Source organism: Molothrus ater, chromosome 23 (genome assembly GCF_012460135.2).
Source record: "Molothrus ater isolate BHLD 08-10-18 breed brown headed cowbird chromosome 23, BPBGC_Mater_1.1, whole genome shotgun sequence".
NCBI classification, from domain to species: domain Eukaryota; kingdom Metazoa; phylum Chordata; class Aves; order Passeriformes; family Icteridae; genus Molothrus; species Molothrus ater.
In genome coordinates this window covers 3,545,796-3,566,340 of record NC_050500.2, presented here as the reverse complement: position 1 = coordinate 3,566,340, position 20,545 = coordinate 3,545,796, and the positions used below count along the sequence as shown (strand labels likewise).

The following is a 20,545-nucleotide window of genomic DNA, read 5'->3' as shown; positions in this document are numbered from 1 at the left end:
CTGTCCCAAGGCACACAGGGTCCCTTCAAAGCCCTGGGGGACACTGGGTGAGCCTGGGGACCTGGCACCCTCCCGCCTGTGCCATAGGGTGTGGCGGTGGCACTGCTGTGGCGGCGAGTCCAAGGGGATGCACAAGACCCTCTTCTCAGGATCAAGGCACGGCCATTTCCCTGCTGCTCACCCGAGGTGTGCACAGCTGGGAACAGGGGGATTTCACCAGAAAGACTCCTTGCTGAGGCATGGATCCCCCTGGAGACCAAATCAACCCCGTCCCCTCCCCAGGCACCGCGCGCGGAGGAACCCAGTCACCAGCGGCTGCGCGGTTCTCATATCAGTTTTAATAGCAACATCAGAGTACTAAATATACAGAGGGCAAGGGGACAGGGTGGCATTTACAGTGCTTCCAAATACACGGCTTCCACGGACAGAGACAAATTAAAAACCGCTCAGGAAGAAAAAAGGTCCTTTTGGCACTGCCCCAGCTCGCGCCGTGGGCGGGTGGGGCAGCCACCATGCCAAAAGGTGACGGCGCTTCCATCGGGTGCCTCCTGGTGCAGGATTTTCCCAGGAAAAGAAAGAAGTACTCAGTGATGTAAAACCGGTTACAAAGTAAAACTGTCTCATGTTAGAAAACGGGTTTTGGCAAAATAAAAATAAAGTGTAAACTTCACTGTACATGTCCTATCAAACAAAAAATAAACCCCTTGGAACCTAAAATAGAAGAATCTGGGTCAGAAATCTGTGCCCTTAGTGTACATTTTTGTGCAACAAATACTTTTTTCAAAGTAAATATTATCTTCACTCGTGACACTATTAAAAATGTACCTACAAATGCTGAGAGTAATTCTTAAAAATGTGTGAGAAGCGTTAGATGAGCTCAGGAGACCAAACCCACAGACTTGGAAATGGCAAGGGATTTCTTGCTGGTTTTGAAAAAATCGCGTACAGATTTAATATCTGGTTGAACGAAAATTCCAACCACATTCATCCTGAAATGGGTGGGCTGAGATAGGATAGATATATTTTTGTTCTATTTTATTTTTTTTTAATTTTTTTTTTTACAAAATATATATTATGTGTAGAATATCTACTATTTAACTACCGTTTCAGCTGAACTACCTTCCTTCGCAAACAAGCTGCCAGTGGAGAAGAGGTAACCTGAAATCCGTCCCCGCGCCAGCTCTGCCATCGCTACGGTGACCTCCTGGCAGGCTCGGTGCCCTTGACCCCATGGTGTCCCATGGAGCACTGGTGTTCTCTGGAGCACGGCTCCTGCCACCACCACCGGCCGCCCTTTCTCCAGCTGGGAAGACAGAGTGAAGGTAAACGATCGGATCTGGAGAGACAGGCGGCTGCCCAGGACCGGCTCTGCCCGGGGTGCTGTGGGGTGAAGCCGCCCTCGGGGCTTCCAAAGGTCAGGGGATTGAGGAGCAAACCCTGCCTGCCCTACCTGTTGGTGCCATGATGTGGGAGCTCAGACCTGGAGCCCCAAACCTGCTCAGTTTGGTGCAGGATAAAGCCCACCGGTGCCAGTGGCAGCAGTGGCACCGACCCCTGGCCCAGTGGGAGTGGTGCATCTGTGGCTCCTGCTCAGGGTTTGCAAGGGATGTGGAGGGAGGAGAGCCCCAGACAGTCCTGGGAAGCCTGGGCTTGCTGCAGAGCCCAAGGAGAGCCAACCTCTCCTTGCCATGGGTGGCTTGTGCCACGCCACTCTCTCCTCTAAGAGCCACAAGTGACACACAGACACCCCATGACATGTCTGGGGAATGTGGCAGCCTCTTGGCTGCCATGGTGTGTTTCTCAGGGACTGTTCAGGGGCTAAGGAATCTGGAAAATGAACTGAAAACAAACAAGCAGCAGCGGGCTGAGGGCTTACAACAAAGCAAGGAGCAAAACTTTTCTTTTTTCAAGCTTCCAGGACCTAGGGGTGAGACGATGTGCCCAAAACATGACAAAGCTCCCACAGGAGCGTGTCTGAGAACACCATGCTTCCCTGCTTTTCCACGGTGGGAAGATCTCCTCAATAGACTATGCCACGGAAATGCGACTTTCTATTCTCATTTCTTTCTTGTTTTTTGGCTTTCATCAATAGGAAGGAATGAGATCAACACAGTTCATTTCTCTTCACTGTGCAAGACCTTGGGATGCCTGGATCCTGCCTCGTCCATCACTGCATCAGCAGCTCCATCCCAGCCCTTCCTCCTCCTCCTCTCCCTCCACTGCAGTGGCCCAGCATGGATGGGGGGAGGCTTCCTCTGATAAAGTGCAAGTGCTGTTGGTCCTTATAAATAAGGGAAGATTGTGCATCTACTTTTGTTCCCTGGTTCACTGCTCAGCTCCGGGGAGACCAGGACATGTCCTGCTGCAGACTGGGTGGGGGGGAAGCTCATGCAAGTCCTGCCCTCTGAAACCTGTGCCCATGCTCAGGGTTGCAGTGATTCACCTTCCTTCTCTCTGTCTCTCTCACACACACACACACACGTTTTCCCTTCCTCTTCCCCAGCTCCACAGGGAATTTCCTGTGAGCCAGGTGCCTCTCCATCACCACTGCCATCACCATCACTGCTTGCACCAGTGCTGCCCTGGCATCTCCCAGCTCTGCCTGACAACTTCCCTGCGGGCAGCAGGTTCCATCCATGCAGAAACACAGAATGCTGCTTCGGATGCCCTGCAATGAAGGAGCTGAGATATATTTCTTGTCATACTGCTACCGCGATTACACTGGAATACCTGTGGGAATGAAATAAATAGGAAGATTAGGGGAGAAGCACAAGGAACATGGCTCAAAGCTGGCGTGGATGGATTCCCATGAAGTCACAAAGGGAGGAGAGCCTGTGGGCAAGGGCTGCACCACTGACACCAGCATCACAGAAAAAGCCCCAGGACACTGAGATGACCCTGGAGTAGTTGCTCAGACTCCACAGTTCCCTAGGACAGACACTCCCCACGTTCCCCAGGGATAGCTGAAGCTTTGGGGGCCACTGCTCTAGCAAGACACTGTCTCCTCTTCTCCCTGGAGGCATCCGATGCTCTGGAGAGCAGGACATGAGCCACCCAGGAGACACAGCTCTGCCCAGGGGATGGTTGGCTCAAGTCCGCAGGTAATTGTCAGGGCTGGCAAGGAAGACTTCTGTCTGAGGCAGCGTCCAAAAATTCAGGACAAATAATCCAGACTGTGCAATTCCATGGGAAAAGGACAGAAAAGGACACGGGAACAAGAGACCGCACGCGTGGCTATGCGCAACACCACAGGGTTCTACTTTTTTGTTTGTTTGTTTTTAAACTGCACGTTCATTATCATAAAGAAAAGGAGCTGAGTAATCAGTGGGGGAGTAGAAACGTGGATCTGGATAATTCTAAAAAACCACTAGTATTTACCAAGGGCAGTTTACAAAAAGAACTGGAGGACTTTGGTCTGATCTCTGCTATTGTTTCCACCCTTTTAACATTGAAGGGACCCAAGTGAGACCCATCCCAGTGTCTGATGTGCAGCACGGCATGGCAGCACCTGACTCCATGGAAAGACTTGGACAGAGGGTTTAGGGTCAGCACCCACGAACACCACCCACCCCAGCAGGAGCTGGACGGGCGTGGACGTGTTTCTAGAGCAACACACCAAACTGGAGCCTGCAGAATCGTGCTTCCCCGGCAAAAATTCCCTTTAAACACAATTAAGAGATCTCCAGGATTGTGGACAGCCGGCTGTGTCTTCTCCTGCTGCAGCAGAGCCAGCCAAGACTGGGAGAACAAAGGAGAGGCTCTCTCAATCCCACAGCCCCAGGCTGGGGGAGGAGGACACGAGCTCCTTCCTCTGGTTTCTCACACAGGGCTGAGTAAACTTTGGTGCTGTGGCCAATTCAGAAGGCATTTTCCAAAAACCTTCACACACCCCATTCCTAAAATCTTTTTCTTCTGTGCCAAGAGAGACCCACCTCTTGGAAGTCCACCCCTAAAATCTGCCCCGTCCAGCCCCGAGGTGTCATGCTTAGCACGGCAGAAATCACAGCACTGTGGACATGGGGCAGGCTCAGGCTTTCCAGCTTCTTCCCATCGATCTTGATGATTTATCGGGATAGAGAAGCCTGGAAATACCTTCAGCACCACCTTGAGCCGTGCTCTGGATGGTTTTGGGAAGCTTTTCCTCTGCTTCCCGCTGGCAGCACAGCCCCAGCTGTCTCCCACCACGGTCACGTCGCTGGAAAAGCATTTCCAAAAAGAACCAAAATTATATATATATATATGTATACATACATATATATGTCTATACATACACACACACACGTATATATATGTATATATGTCTACCTATATATACACATATAGGTTGACAGGCAAGCTGCCAAAGTAGAAAACATCAGATCACCCAGTTTGCATGATGCGTGTTAAAGAAATGAGACTTTTAGCCCATGACATCTTCTTTAAAAATGAGTATTTAAGATCTTCAAAAATTGCTACAGTACAAAAAGTGTTTGTGTGTGTATATATATATATATATATATTTTCTCTCTACATATACCGTATGTATGGACTGGAATGGATGACTCCACCAGAAGAGATGCCCCACTTGTCCTCCACAACATTTCCAGGCGTTATTGTCTCAGCTCTTTGCAAAGTCTTTGCATCGGTTCATGGCACATAATGGTAATTATTGGCACAGGTTCAGAGTCACCGTCCATGGCCGGGCTCCAGGCGCTTATCCTTCCCTTTCCATCCCTTTGCTGGTTCCTCCTCCTCCTCCTCCTCCTCTTCCTCCTCCTCCTCCTCCACGGGATTCTTTACTCGCACACTTTCCTTTCTCTCCTCCCAAAAACGTGCTCCTTGACAACGCAGTTACCTATAGGCGTGTTCATTTTTATAAAAATATATTTGGCCCATAGAACGCTGCTCTTTGAGTCTCCTACTGGTAAACAGAAATGGTAGGTACAGGTAACCCATTATTTTTTTATATTTTTTACAGGTTCACCAATGGAATCCTGTTGAGGACGAGAAGAAAAAGAAAGATTAAGTCACGACAGGGAATTTGCACCAAGACTTGCATCTCTGCTTGGATGATCTCTTACAGCCTAGAGGTTTCCTCCTCCTTCCCCCTTGGCTGTGGAGCTGTGGGATTTCTGGGGGAGCAGGGTATCAGTGACCTCCTCCTCCTCCTTCTCTGCAGCTTCTGGTCTGTGCTGGGGATTGGGACCACTACTTCTCTCTCCTCAGGGCCTTTTCCAGGGTGGGATTTACTCCAGATCATCCCTGCATTCTGCAGCTTCTCACACTCGGGCCTCGAGCAGCAAGTGCTCTGGCAGATGAGCAGATGATGACAAGCACTAACAAGATTTTCTAAAGTTAAATCTAAAGAATCAATAGGGAATTGGTTAAGCACCAAACCAGAGATCCTATCAAAGTCCTTAAGCTATTTATTTACCATCTACTGGAAGATGTCTTCCTATGCAATTTTGGACCCTCAACGTGAAGACAGTCACTCCCCATCACTGGCGTGTGGCCACTTGCTCTACATGTCTGTGACATTTAATGAGCTGTAGCACAGCTGGGTGTGCCAAAGACAGCTGCCAGCAGGTACCTACACCCTGTACAGCCACGCTCAGGATACACATTCCTAACCCACACATCCCTAATCTGTGCCCTCTGCCTGGCTGGGATCAGCATCCAGAATGTGCTGTGCTTTTTGTTCCAAGATTCTTTCTCTAAAAAAACCACTATTTTTAAGCAAGATGCCCAATACACCATCTCCAAGAACAACCCTGAAGTCTTAATTAGCGAGACAGATTTTCCAGAGTCCTTAATCTCCTGTGCTGGGGCTGTGCTGGGGCTGCTGCTACTCCTCCAAAGACAAGCTGGGATCTTTTATGATGACTCATTATCTGTTAATGTTAACACAAACCATTTGCTGTTGTTAGGCAGAACGGGGCCAGCAGCAGCTGCTGCCGTGTTCCAGCGTGGCTTTACCACACACTGCTGTCAGCTCTCGCTGCTCTGTGCCAGGGCAGGGTCAGGCTGGTGTCACCAAACCAGCACAGCTGCTGGCCCCAAAGTGTCCCCTCCCTGCCAGAGGTGCCCAGCATCCCGTGGCTCCTGGTGGGCACTGGTGAATGCACAACAGCAGGGTGTACAATCGGTGTTGTATCCCAAATAGCCTCTTTGTGCAAAGTAGGTCAGCGCTTGATCAACCTTACAGATTTTTGTATAATCTCATTCCATGGGGTTTTTCAGTCAAAGAGAGCGGGATTAAGGACAAGAATAATGCGGAATCTCAAACTTCATTTCAGAAAGCCCCAAAGCCAGGATGAAATCAAGCCAAACCAGCCATCCTGTGCTGTGGTGCCTGGACAAAGCCACTCAAGCTTTTGGCACGTGTCCTGTGCTGGTCTGCAGAGCAGTGCTGCTCCTGCCTCTGTCTGGGTGCTCCTCCAGCGCCACTGGCACCAGGCAAGAGAAGCTTTCCTTTTCATCCCTCCCTTCAGGTAACTCCTGAGAGCTCCCACTGACTGCTCCACTCCTCACCTGTCCAGCCCAGGGCTGCACTGAGGCTGCACTGCCACACCAGGCTCCTGCAGACAGACTGACTTCTCAGCCTGCAGGAGCAGCTGCTGGCAGCTGCTGCTGAGGTGTGACATCCACCGAGGTGTGACATCTACCAAGGAGCTGGTGCTCCAGTGGGGCCCAGAAGCCAGCACAGGCAATCTGCTGGAAAGCTCCACCAGCTGCTTGCCACGGGCAGCCCTGCCTGCTGTGGGGAGGGATGGTGCCCTGACAGGGACCATGCCTGCAGCACAGGAACCCTCCCTGTGGCTCCTGCTGGCACAGGAGGAATCTGACCCCAGGAAATAGCTTCAACATCTGCTCCCTGTGTACCTGGATGAGTTTTACCAGGTTTTCTGACACAAATGTGGCACTGCCTGCAGCTCTCTAGGCTAGAGATGCTCTGCAGTGCTATCCCTTATATCTGCTGCCTCAACTGCTCACCCCAGCCTGATGATGCTGTCGGCATCACCCAAGGCCAGGGTGACAGCTGGGCAGCACTGTGGTCAGTCCTCACACCAGGCTCACAGACTGTCAGATGTAAAGTTCACATTAAATTCCAACTTGCCTCCCAGTAGTCATCTCAACAAAACATCTGCAGCACCTCTGTCCTGCCACCCCTGTCCTGGGACATGACACCTGCCTTGTGCCTCCAGCTCTGGCCCCACACCATCAGGAGCACTAATGTGCACACAAGACAGCTCAGAGCTGTGAAGTGCTGTCAATTAAAATGTGCAAAACACCAGGAGAAAGGGGCTGTGAGGAGAAAGCTGCATGTAGCCCCTCCAGCCAGAAAGCTGCACATGCTCCAGATTATCCTTCTCTGCTGTGGTGCAGTGGGTCAACAGCAACTGTCCCCTTCAGGTGACCTTGCTGCAGCTGTGGATGCCAGCCAGGAAATACTCATTCCCCCGGAAACGGTGCAGCCCAAGCAGCTGCATCTCCTTTTCCACCAGCCTCTCCCCTAGAAACGAGAGCTGGAGAGGCATCCTCCATGCCTCCACTCCCCTGCTTCCCTCCATCCCACTGCTCCTCTGGCACTTGGCAGCTGGTGACAGCACAAGGCAACCGCGGTGGCAGGGACAGCCTGGTAGGGACAGCCTAGCAGGGAGCTCATCTCCATGCCATCTGCACCTTACACAGTGACACATGAAAGCTTGGAATGCTCATTTCACCTGAGGGATTTCCCAACAGCACCTCGTTTCAGCTGGGACACACACCACTTATGCAAGTGTGTCCCAGAAACACGCTGGTGCAAACACACCTGTGCAGAGTAAACTTGCAGAGAACAGGCAGAACAGGTTTGGGATCAATCTCATTTTGTTATCCTTAATGAAACCAAACAGCAGCTTCCAGAATTGCATCTGTAATTGAAGTGCCATTACAGAGCTAATGCTGCAGGTACGAGCCCAATAGATTTTTCCAGAGTGCGTCAATGTGCGTTTTATGGATTCCATGAAAACGGATCAATGAGAATTTCAAGGATTTAATAAGGCGTAATGGAATGGCTCAGGCTACTTAAAGAAATCTATGGAGGTGACCAGGGCACAGTCTTTGGCCTGGGGTTTCACAGGACCTGGGGCAGGAGCAGTGGGATCCACACAGGATTCCTACAGTGCTTCAAGCTGTTCCTTCCTTCCCTCTACCCGAGGCATAGAGAGCTGTAGATGGCATTGAGTGTAGCTGGCTTGCTTTATATGTTATTTAATTCACTTTATGCCAATGGAAAGACTTCCCAAACTATAAAACTGAGGGTGGAAAAGGCCCAGTGGGTTATTACTGAGGCTGGTGTTCCCTGCAGATCCTCCATGCTCATTCTCCTGCTGCCCTCACTCCTGGCACCAGCTTCTGCCTGGGTTCCTTTGCCCTCTGCTTCCTGAGACAATGGCCACAACAACAGAGTCAGAGAGAAAAAACATGAGCATATCAGTGGATGGGGAGTGAGAGCCTCTCACCTTCACCAGTGCAGCTGCTGCAACCAGGAGAGGCTCTGGGGAGGGCAGTGGGGCCATGCCAGGTGAATCCCTGCTCTCTGTGCCCCACTGTGCTGGCACACACCTCACCTGCCCTGTCTAGACACCACAGCCCCAGCACGGCCAAGATCATTAACTTTTTATTCCCTTCCATTCTAATCTAATTATATTTCTGTGTTCAATAGCTGTGCATAATGTTAAACAGGCTATTCCAAGTGAGCAGCAGCCAGGGAAGGCTGGAAATTTCATTTACACTGAATATATGATTCATTACAGCAGGGACTTGGGACAGAGCTATTAATTCACCTGCGCACGTGCCTCAAGCGGGCACCGCTGCCCAGGGCGAGCTGGCACACACAGACTTTTCCTGCCACTGCTATCAGCTGTGCCACCTTCAAAAGTGACACAAGGAGGTGAAAACGGCTTAGGCCAACTCAAGGAAAGAGAAGGGAATCCCCAAAGATTGTACTGTCGCAACCAGAACATCACTGCACTCCTTCAGCCACAGCAACACGCCAGGGGTGACCGGCTGCTGGGGACTGTGCTCGAAGGGTTGGCCTTGCAGAGCAGCAGGAGAAGGAGGAGAAGGAGAAGGAGGAGGAAGAGGAGGAGGAGGACCCCAGCACCCTTGCAGTGAGCATGGAAGTGTTCATGACAGCAAACATCACCAAATGAGCTTTCAGATAGTGGTGGAGCGTGCATGCTCCGACGAGGCAGGCTGTCCATCATGCCACCAGAGGTTAATTACAGATCAGGCCATTTCCCAGCACGGAAATTACTGTGGCTTGCTGAGGTTTCAGAGGTGGGCTGGAACCATGGGATCAGGCTGAACTTCAAGGCTGCCCTAGGCACCCTTTGCTTTTGAGCCCTTGTCCATCCCAGTCCCTCCCTGTTAGTGTTGGCCTGTCTGCAATGAACCTCCCTGGAAAAGGGAGCCTCGTTTGGCTCCCAATGCCCCATCCACAGCATGGAATGAGTCCAGTCACACTGAAGGAAGTGCAGGAGGGAGGATGGCACCAGGCAGGGTACGATGGGCATAGCAGGGGCACAGGATGGATGTGGGATGGGTGCAGGGAGCGCGGTACGTACCAGGAAACAGCCCGCTGGCGTCTGCCCTGCCCCCAGAAGTCAAACAGGCTTCGGCCAGTCAGCAGGAGATTTCAAACCATTTCTCAGACACAAAGGCCACGGGAATAAGATGCCGGTCAGAAGAAGAGGGTCTGCAGTGAGCAGAAAGAGGGGCTTGTACACGCTGGTACGTAACACTCCCGGTGCAAGCCGGGGCGGCCTGCTGCACAGTCAGCTGTTCTACATCTCTCTGCAGCGATGCTTTGAGTGGGCCTGGGCTCACCAGGTTGCCTGGAAGTGCTCTGGGACAGAGGGTCCCAGAGGGCATCCCTGGATGGTGAAAAAGCCATGATCTCTGCTAGCCAGAACACAGGCACTCTCTGTCACCTGGCTGGAGTTCATATCAAACCAAGGCTTGTGGACACCCAACAAAATGGTGTGACAATCCCTGCCAGTTCTCCACCTCCTAAGATGTGAAGAAACCCTGGAAAATGCAGCAGGAATGAGCAGAACCCTGCACACACGCAAGAGATGCTGATTGAAAAGGCATCAATGTTGGCTGAAAGGCATTAAATTGTTGGCTCCAGGCCTGTCCTTGGGGCAGGCAGATCTGGGCTGTGGCTGCCACACATGTTGTGGTTCCTCAAGGCTGTCTGGAGCATCAGCTGCTCATTTTCTCCCTCAAAACTCTCTGCCTGGCTTCCCCTCTACCTTTGATGGGGACACACATTTACCATATGGTGAAACCACACCAGCACGCAGTGAAAGCACTCTGGAGACAGCCTGTGGTGCGGGAAACATCGCTCCCAACCCCACTGCTCCTGATCCCCACCTCGGGCAGGCAAGGGGCTGGCAGAGCAGGGCCACATCCCTTGGCTGGAAACGATGCTCCTTGTTAGCGCTGTGCCGTTGTTTCGCAGCAGCCAAACGGTTCATTTGGCTCTCGCTGCCTGCTCCTCCATTAATCACCTGCTTGTTTGCAGCCCGGCAGCTTTGCCGATGCCACTGAGGAGACAGCACGGGTGCTGGAAAAACGGATCCAGTGGCATTTTATGTGCTGGCAGGAGCAGCAGCAGCAGCTGGGAAATGAACACTGTGTGTGGTGGTGAGCTCGCCCAGCCCTGCAGGGCCAGGGGCTGCTGAGGCACCCACCAAGCCTCACCGCCAGAACTGGGGTCAGGGGGCCAGTCCCACACTGAACTATGAGTGAGTGAGCACACAAGAGGTAGGAGGCTCTGCCAAATGCTCCCTGAAACATCACCCCTTGTGGAATTTGCAGGCAACCTCGACAAGGGAAGAGATGAGAATCTTGACTCCATGTTTCAGAAGGCTGGTTCATTATTTTGTGATGTATATTATAATAAAAATGCTATACTAAAAGAAATAGAGAAAGGATACAGATAGAAGGCTAGACAAGAATGATAATAAAATCTTGTGACTGACCAGAGTATCAACACAGCTGGACCTGTGATTGGTCATTAAGTAAAAACAATCTACATGAGACCAATCAAAGATGCACCTGTTGATAAGCAACCTCCAAACCACATTCTAAGCAATCAGATAATTATTGTTTACATTTCGTTTTTGAGGCCTCTCAGCTTCTCAGGAGAAAAAAAATCCTGCCAGAGGGATTTTTCAGAAAATATGTCAGGGATAACCCTCTGAGCACCAGAGCCCCATCACCCCAGCGGGATGGCTCTGCCCCCACACCGGGAAACCACGGCGCCCAGCTCACCTGTTTCCATTGAAGGTGGTTTTATAATCCCCGGGCGAGTGCAAGGTGTCCTCGGCGTAGACGGGCACGGGGGTCCGCACGCACTCGTGGGAGCACTGCAGCGTCTCGTTGTAGGCGGTGAAGATGTCGAGGGCGCTGGGCACGCGGGCGGGGGCGAAGTCAGTCAGGTTCTGGCAGCTCTCCTCCTGCTGGTCCAGCTTGCGTTGGTGGCTGTTGCGCCGGGGGCGCCCGCTCTGCGCACAGCTGAGCCGGGGGGAGAGAGAATCCCACTGTCATGGGATGGTCTGGGTTGGGAGGGACCTTAAAAACCCTCCAGTTCCATCCCCCTGCCATGGGGGATGCCTTCCACTAGATCAGGTTGTTCCAAGCCCTGTCCAACTCGGCCTTGGATTCTTCCAGGATGAGGCAGCCACAGCTTCTCTGGGCAGCCTGTGCTAGGGCCTCACCACCCTCATAGGGAAGAAATTTCCCCTAAATCTAATCTAGTCTTCCCTTTAGTTGAAAACCATTCCCCCTGTCCCATCCCACTGTCTGTCTGTGTGAAAAGTTGCCCTCCATCATTTTTATAAGTCTGTTATGGCCTGAAAGGCCAAAGCAGAAGGGACGGGAGGCACATTGTATCCCTGAAACTTGGCAAGGGAACTCACCTGATTGACCAGTCATTACAGATTGTTCCATACTAGATTAGAATTCAGAAATTCCGATTCCAATTCAGAATTGGAAAGATCAGCCACAAGCAGTCATTTGGCTCGATGCTTTTTTATAAGAACCAAATTTACATTTTAGACACAAGCTTTTTCCCATCAGAGGAATGACTTAATGAGTCACACTTTTGTACCTGCAGGAAGCAAAAGCCTTTTCTTAAGTGAAAATATGTAGGTGAGAACAATGAAGTGAAACCCTTTCCATTTGGGAGACGCCAACAGGTTGGAACTTCTCAGGATAAATGAGCTCAGGACCTGGTGTGACACAGCAGAGGGATGGCTGGCAGGGCAGCCCTGCTCTCCGGGGGCTCCTCCAGCTCTGGAGGCTTCATAAGGATCTCGTGGCTGCACAACACTTCTGCCTCAGTACGTCAGAGACGAGGAGAACCCCAGCTCGCAGGAGCCGCCCTCAATCAGCCTGGTCCTATTTCAGGGTCTAGACACTGATTTAATTAAGATGCCACTTTTTCCAGATGGGATTGACAGCGCCTTGCAGAACGCTGGAGTTTTGGGAGGTGGCAGCTCCGAGGGTGGTGGGAGCTGGGGATGCCGGCACTGTCTGTGGAGGGGCACCCCTGGGGACAGGAACGTGGGGCTCTGCTGGGAGCAGTGCTGGCCAGGGTGACAGCATCTGGCTGCTGGCTCTGCTCTGCTTGATGCAAGTGAAAGAGACAGCCCTAAACCAACTGCTGTCTCCCCACAGCACGTGTGCAGGAGGAGCAGTGACAAGAAGGACGCTGGCTTGGCATGCAGCCATCGCTCACCCGTCCTGCTTGAGGGGGAAAAACGCCAGCCAAAGGATGGGGACAGTGACTGTGTCCCTGCTGGGGACAGGAACAGAGTGTGTGGCGTGGGTCAGCCCTGCCATGGAGTGCCTGAACGTGGCCTGGGGTCACCCAGTGAACCGAGGCAGTTTGGGTAGAGTCGAGCAAACTCCCAGATACTGTTTCTTCACCTTGGACACACCTGGGTGCTGCCCACACTCTCCTGCTGAGGATTTTCTCTGGTGATTTCTCAATTTCACTTACTATAAAGCATTTCTATTCTACACTGATCACTGGATTTATTTTTTCCCCCTTTTTGGCTTCAGCAGCAGTTACTGAGCTGCTCTGCCAAGCTGTGGTCAGCCGGATCAATGACTCGTACCGCTCACTGCTGCGACTGGAGACAAATCCCACAAGTGTTTTATAAACTATTCTCCCTGCTCCTTCACTGAAACACTGCGGCAACCAGGGAAGTTCAGTGAATTAAATCCCACTTGAGATAAAGTAGGGAGCCTCACTGGCTACTCCCCAAAGCAAGTTCAGCTGTGGGGACAGAACCTCGGTGCTGTCAGCCGGCTGCTGCTCAGCATTACAGCTATACCAAGATGAAGATGCCTCCATAGCCCTGCAAAGGGCTTCTCCTCTCATCCCAGCTAGCCAGCAGGCTCCTCATCACCCCGGTGTTGTGATTGCCTCCTGGCTGCAGAAACTGATTTGCTGCAGCAGCCACGCAGAGCTCGGCCAGGCCGGAGGGGAGAGCCACCAGCCAGGCTCCCCCCAGCCCCGTGCTGCAGCCGTGTCGCTACGCCAGCAACGCTGACCTCAAAGTAGGCCAGTTTCCCTGGGAAAATAGGTAAAGTGAGGAGTGCCTGGAGCGAAAGCTAACCTATTTTGCCATACGCCCAAGCCACACTGAGAGAACAAATGGGAGCAAATGAAGCTGGAGGAGCACAGCAGCGCCCTGGGGGTTGGGGCATGCTTCAAACCACGGCACCTGAGGAGCTTCGAAGGTGCCCTTCCGTCCCTGGGGTCACAGGGAAGGGCAGGAGGTGCAGCTGCTTCTTGTCAAGCCAGGCTGGGGATTTTAGGAGCAGCATCAAAGCTCCTTAGGGAAGGCAATGGAGGAGCTGCTGGCACTGGACACATCCTGGGAACACGCACACGGCTCTGACCTCTCCAGGTGGCACTGTGCTGAGGCACGTGTCCCATGAGACTTGTCCACCCAACCTGGGCACATGCTGGTCCCCAGAGCCAGTGGCCAGGTGATGGGAGGTGGAGGCACAGCCAAACCCCGATGCACCAACTTCCTTTGGAGGTTTTGCTGTAAACCCCCCACTTTCTCCTGCAATCCTGGCAGGTGCCACAGGCTTTGGCACCTGCAGCAGGATGGGCACTTCCATCCCCACCCTGTCCCCATCCCACGTCACCCCCAGGCCAAGCAGAGCAGGAGGGGCCTTACCAATTTTTTAAGACAAGAGTTGTTATCAGCGCAGCTATGACCATGATGAGGGACACGGTAATAGTGATTATCTGATGAACAGCCAGACCTGCAGACAGAAGAAAAGAGACAGTGGGGATGGGAATTGAGGGGACCCTGGCAGAGCCCCCCTCCCCACACAGCCCCCCACCACCCCCTCCCAACGTGAGGCCACACACAGCCCCCGGCAGCGGCGCCGCAATCCTCTCTCCTGCCTTACACAAAATAAATCTGTAAGCCAGGCTCCTCATTTCCTATCCTCTCAAGTATGTTCCTTGTCAGCCCGAATTAGGCATGAAGAACGGAAGAGAAGTGAAGACGTCTCCCCTCTGGGACGGAAAGAGAGACGAGCACAGCCTTGCACCGGGTGCGGGATTCACCAGGGAGAATAATTACAGCACTGGCGGCTGCTCGCCTTGCAGGTCGGGTGGGCTCATTTCCCCCTCTTCACCTTCCACGGGGTATCATTTTGGCTCGTGGATCATTCCTAATGAGCAGTTTGGAAACAAAAGCAGCTCGCTGTACACTGTGTTTGTGATTTTGCGCTGCCTTACAGTTGCAATTTCGTAATGAAATGATTTTTCCTGGCTGCAGCCCAAGGATGTGCTATTTTTCACAAACAGATGTTGCAGCTCCTGATGGATGGTAGTTTTAATAAATAAATAAGTCTTAGAATGACAGGAAAATAAGCAGTTTTATATATATATCTGTATGTGTCTGTGGCAAGGACGGAGTCAGTGCCAGGGCCATGGCTCAGCTGGAGCTGGGGGTGCCTGGGGGCCACTGGGCAGCACTGGGGCAGCCACTGCTCCTGGGGAAGGATTCACTTGTGGCCCCCGTGCTGGCAGGGTGGGCAGCAACCAATTCCAGCTCACTCCTCAGCTGCTCCACCTCTGGGTTTCACCTCCCAGGGGAATTCACAGGGAAAATGCCACACTGGGAGGCTCCCCACCTCCCACTGTCACCCCACATGCTGAAGGTGAGGCCCAGGGAAAGACTTCTGAGTTCCCAGAGGGTGGTGACGATGGGAGCATGTCCCCACGGGCCCGAGGAGGGTGGTGGCAGCTCGTGCCCACGTGTGGCAGGTCGGGAGTGACGCCCACCCTGGCAGCAGCCAGCCCGGCCGCATCCTGCACGGCAGCCTTGGAGCAGCTCCCAGTGGGACGCTGCTGAAAAAGATAAAAGGAAAGACTCTAAAAATAAAATCGAGCCAGCCCAGTGCCCGATTCCTTTGAAAACAGAAGCAGAGTCGGGGACGAGACCTTCTGCAATGCTGGGAGCTGAGGCAGTGGTGGCAGGGCCACGGGAGAACCTAACGATGCAATTAATCCTTGCATTTACGTAATGGGAAAGGCACAGGCAGAACAGATTGCAGGTGGCTGAGCACTGGGAAGGATGGCAGCTCCTTGGAGCAGGACACATGGATTTTAAGAAAGGCTGGATAATTTTAGACTCCATCACACACATAAGTTGCCATATGTACAGGCACAGCAAAGTTCCTTTGCATCATGTATAAATTCTGCAGAAGCCAGGGGGATTTCAAGGGAACAGGAAACCTTTGTCTCAATGCTGGTGATGGGCAGAGGGAAGGCACCCAACAGGTGGCCCATGATGGTTCCCTGGGAAGCCCTAGAGCAATACCTGCTGCAATAAACACTACCAGGTCTTTATTCTTAATTTACAAATATATCAAATATATCAATTTACAAATATATCAAATATTTTCTATTAGCCGCTCAAAGCATGTAGGGCCAAACGGAGCAAGATCAAGCAAATATCCAGTCTGTGAGAGGTAGGGTTAATGTGTGGGGCACCCTTTGAGAGGGGAATGTCCTGTAAGGGACATAAAGCACCCTGGCAAGTGAAGTGAGGTGGACAGAGATGATGCCAAGGGCAAAGCACTGTTTTAGACACAGCCCTCAAAGCCCAACAGGATGGAGGAAGGGGACTTGGAAGATAAAATCAATAGCTCATGGGGCAAAATCCTCCTCCTCCAGTGCAGGAAGCTGCCTGGCACAGGCATAACTCCCCATGAGAGCCTGTGCCCCCAGAGAGAGACCCCGGGAGCAGGGATTACAGCGCCTGGGTTTTGTTTGCTCGTCTCCTTGGCAAAAGCTCTGATCCCAGCGGGTCACGGAACCCGGTGGCCATGTAATTACACGTTATTAACCATGGAAACAGGGAGCTGCAGGGGAGGGACACCCAGCCCCAGCCCCTCTCACCTGCGAGCGCCTCAGCCCTGCGAGGGCTCCCCCTGCCAAGGCTTTTACCAGGCAATTTGACGCAGTGACCATTTAACTGGAGGGTAATTACAGGAGAAGTATTTAATGGAGCCGAAAGTGTGTCCAAGCCTCTGCGCTTCTGCTAGTGCAGCAGAATTCCGCATGCCGCCTGCCAGGAGGGAAAGCTCTTCAAAGGCGCTCTCTGAACCCTCGGAAATGCTGAAATATCTCTGGGTTTTTCCACTCTCGTGCTGTCCGCTCTCACTGGGGCCTCTAAATCCCCAAGGTGGGGGGAGAGGGGCCACGGAATCCCAGCAAGGCAGCGCAACCCAGCTCCCGATTCCCCACATCCTGGGCAAAACCCCAATCTTCTCAGAGCAAGGCAATGCCAGGGCTTTTTTTTTTTTTTATCTGTTATTTTAAAGACCATATATTTGCTGCTGAGATGAAAGTGCTGAGGTTTGGCCTTTCTGGCCACCTTTTGAAACGGCTCCCGGACAGCTCTGCATCAATGGAATTAATTCCATGAGAAAAATCCATTCGAGACTAATGTCTTGCTACTGCAGGAGCACGCCATGGCAGCGAACAGGAGATATAAGCTCTTAATTAAAAACAAAGAGAACCTCTATCCCCCAAGGCCTTTATTTCAACAGCTCTGGTTAGGGAGCCTGTATTTTTCATTTTCCCAATAAAAACAGCTACGAGCTGCAACTCTTTGAAGACCCTCGTCAAGGCCTTGAAGCTGCATAAAATTAGAAAAAGGAGAAAACAGCTCTATTTCATTTGAAAGGGAGAAAACTGGAGTTACTCTTACAGGCCAGATATTGCTACCCCTGGTCTCTTCCCACACTTATGCTGCGTGGATCTCCCTCTCCTCAGCATCCCATCCTCAGCCCTGCCACGAGTCCCCTTCCTCTGTTCTCACATGCCCTGAGCACCAGGATGCCAATGCCTCCTCCTGAGCATTGTGGAGAAGCTGGGGCAAGGCCGCTGGGCTCAAGAGGCTTTACAGCTTCCCCAGCCATCAGAAATCACATCTGAGCCCCAAAAATCTCATCCCCTGATAAAGCTGCTTGTGGACAGAACAATTCAATCAGGAGCGTGGTGTGGCCTCCCTGCTGCCACCGCCGGCCTTTCCCAGGGCTGATCAGCCAGATTTGGCCATATCATGAACCTACTGCTGGTTAATAGCTTGTAAGGAAAATCATTTACAAAAGCCACAAGGGTCTGCTACAGGGGTGGAGACACAGCAGAAATCTTCTTTTAAGCTTGTTACAGTACACAGCCAGCTCCTCTGCTGCCCAGTCCACCACGCCACAAACCGCCTTGCTCTGCTCTTCCCAACACCTTGCTGGCAAAGCTGAGGTCAGCAAAGCTGCTTGGTTTTTCACCTGGTAAATCAGTGATCTCTCTGAAACCCAGCCCAGGGAGTGTTAGTCATCCTGAGGTGAAAATGCAGCTTTTCAGCAAAAAACCCACCAAGGCTCCTGGCAACTTCCTGGTATTTTGAGCTGGACTGATGAAAGAAAGAAAATATCTTCCCGCTGCTGCTGCTGCTGCTGCTGCTGCAAAATGTTTTTGCCAAGAAGGAAAATCCTGGAGGTTTATGCTAAAGACACTGGGACTTATCTTCTCAGGTGTTACAGCAAATATCACCGAGCAATAAATACTTGGAGAGCAGCAGAGGAGAGTTTCTGGCTCACTGAGAGGCACGTGGGAGGATGTGCACAGGCACGTTCGCCATCCGTGCATCCCGGGGAGCGTCCCGACTCCCTCGTAGGGAGAGCTCAGCTGATGGCCACGCTCCTTTCTGGCTTCCACCGTCATCCTCCACCCTTCAGGAGAGCTGCAGCTGATGCACAGCCCTACAAGGGATCCTTTGGGCAGCTCCCAGGAAGGGTAACCGTGGTGCCAGCCCAGGAGACACCATCCAGCTCCTTCACCTCCTCTCCGTCCCCAAGCTGCGGCACCACCCCACCCCTCAGCATGGCGGATCAAAGAGGCAGCTCCATCCTCACTGCCCAGGGTTTTCTTTTAAACACATTTTATCTTTAATTAATTCCTTTGAAGCTTTTTGCATCTACTATCTCCTCGCCTCCAGCAACCCCCTACTGCACCCTCTTTCTGGAGGCAGGGTCATCACCAGCGGGAAGCAACGCCTCTGTTATTATTTATTCCTGACACACTGCTGGCTGGAGGTGGGGAGGGGTGGCCTGGGGCCACCACCAGCTCAGATCCAGCTGCCAACACCCACATGGCCCCCACATTCCCCCAGGTGAACCCCAGCCCTGGTGAAGGGGTGTCCCTGAGCACCAGCTCTGCCACAAGCTCACAGACTGCGGTGCCAAATGCGCCGCGACCGGTCATCAAATACCACTAAGAGCAGCAGACAGCACATGGAGTTTTCTGCCTTATAAAGCACTTAAAGGTTTAATTAAAGACGGCTTTATCCTAAAGCTCCTGAAAGGAGGCTCAGACAAACCAGCGAGTGCAATTCCTGCCTTGCACTGACAGCTCTGATTCATTCCACTCTTCTCTGCTTTGGCTGAGGCTGCGGGACCCGGGGATGTTCTGCCTTGCTGGAGGAGCCCAGCCCACGTGGAGAGTGCCCGGTGAAGGCTCCTCACAGCCCTTCCCACTTGCAGCATGCTGGAATTTTAATTATTCCTCTCTTTCCCTGCTCCAGAGTAAAACGATTGTGACAGCCCTGAAGAAGGAAGCACATTTTTGAAAAGCACAAGCATAAACTACGCCTGGGTGAACATCCTGCACGCCCAGCTGATGCCAGCAGTGCTGTGCTGCGCGGCAGGGGTGGCACGGGGACAGGGACACCTGAGCCACAGGTCACCTGAACCCCCACAGCAGCACCCACCGGGCCAGCACACGCACCTGCCTCTGCTCTCATCCCAAGCATTACCTGCCATCACTCCTCTGCTGCCTCTCCTGCCTAGGAGATGAGTGATTCCTATTCCAGGGGAGTTTTTTTAAGCTTGTTTTTGCTGTCAGCGACTCACGGAGGCATTGTTTCTGGCTTTTTTTCTCTCGCTCCTCAGCGAGGAGGAAGGGGGGGCGAGAGGATGATCTGACAGAGCAGAGCTGCTCCCATTGCTCATCTCAGCGAGCACTGATGCCTCTGCTGAAGTGAAGTGGGTCTTTTTTACCACCGTGTGTGCACCCCAAGGACCCCACGGTCCTACACAACCACCAGGGACCCAGAAGCAAAGCACAGAGGGATACAAGGACATGGCACAGGAGGGATATGGGTGCACAGCAAGCAGAAGCACAGCAGCAGCCACCTGCTCTGATGGAAGTGCAGGGTATCTGCATGGCTCCAGGAGCCTTGGGACAGCTCTGCCAGCTCCTGTGGGTGCCACACACAGGTGGTTCCACCCTGACCACCCCAGGCATGTGCTGGGGACAGCTGAGGGAGCACAGGCAGTGAGAGCAGCACTGCACCCACCATGGGCTCCCGTCAAGGCGTCTCACCGGACAGGGACTGGCAATGCTCGCTGAGGCAAATAAACCGAACAGGCGAGTTACCTCATCCTCATTTGTAGCCATATGTTTTTCCCAGCAGAGAACAAACACTTCCAGCCGCTACAGCTTATATAACAGAGTGGAGCAGGGCTGGGAAGCTGCACGGCTTCGCACGGGCGCCGCACCAGAAAAACTGGCACGGACCCTGCTTTGAGACAGAGCCGGCTGCTCGCTCCCAAAACGCTGTCCTGAGGCATGGCAGGGGCATGGAGCTCTCACTGGGAGCATACTGAGAGCTCTCTTGGGGGCTCAGCCCCAGCACTGAAGGAAAAGTGGATCTGGACCTCAGGAGCTTTTCAACTGAGGGTGGATGAGCTGGGATCAAACGAGGCCTTTAGACCTGGGAAGAAGTTTATCACATTCACTGCTTGAAGAGAAGTTAATTAGCAAAAACTCCGATCATGCAGAAAGCCCCTAATGAGAGCTAAAGCCTGCAGATTAAAGCAGTTGTCCCCCTGGGAGCTGCCGGGGCTGCAGCTCCCGTTGTTCTGTGGCCACGCAGGACAGCAGCAGTGGCACTGGCAGGTGGGTGGCATC

At 52.6% G+C, this 20,545-nt stretch overlaps 1 protein-coding gene across 1 annotated transcript in view; it reads right to left on the bottom strand.

Annotated features, from left to right (window-relative positions):
• Nucleotides 1–316: 316 nt before the first annotated feature.
• The window catches only part of AJAP1 (adherens junctions associated protein 1), a 39,187-nt gene continuing 18,958 nt past the window's right edge, over nucleotides 317–20,545 (bottom strand). Inside the window, exons 3-6 of the mRNA XM_036396130.2 lie at nucleotides 14,232–14,319; nucleotides 11,305–11,547; nucleotides 9,591–9,721; nucleotides 317–4,973 (exon numbers count right to left, since the gene is read on the bottom strand). Coding sequence (XP_036252023.1) covers nucleotides 9,649–9,721; nucleotides 11,305–11,547; nucleotides 14,232–14,319 — 404 coding nt within the window. The 3' untranslated portion in view covers nucleotides 317–4,973; nucleotides 9,591–9,648. The remainder of the gene's footprint in view (nucleotides 4,974–9,590; nucleotides 9,722–11,304; nucleotides 11,548–14,231; nucleotides 14,320–20,545) is intronic.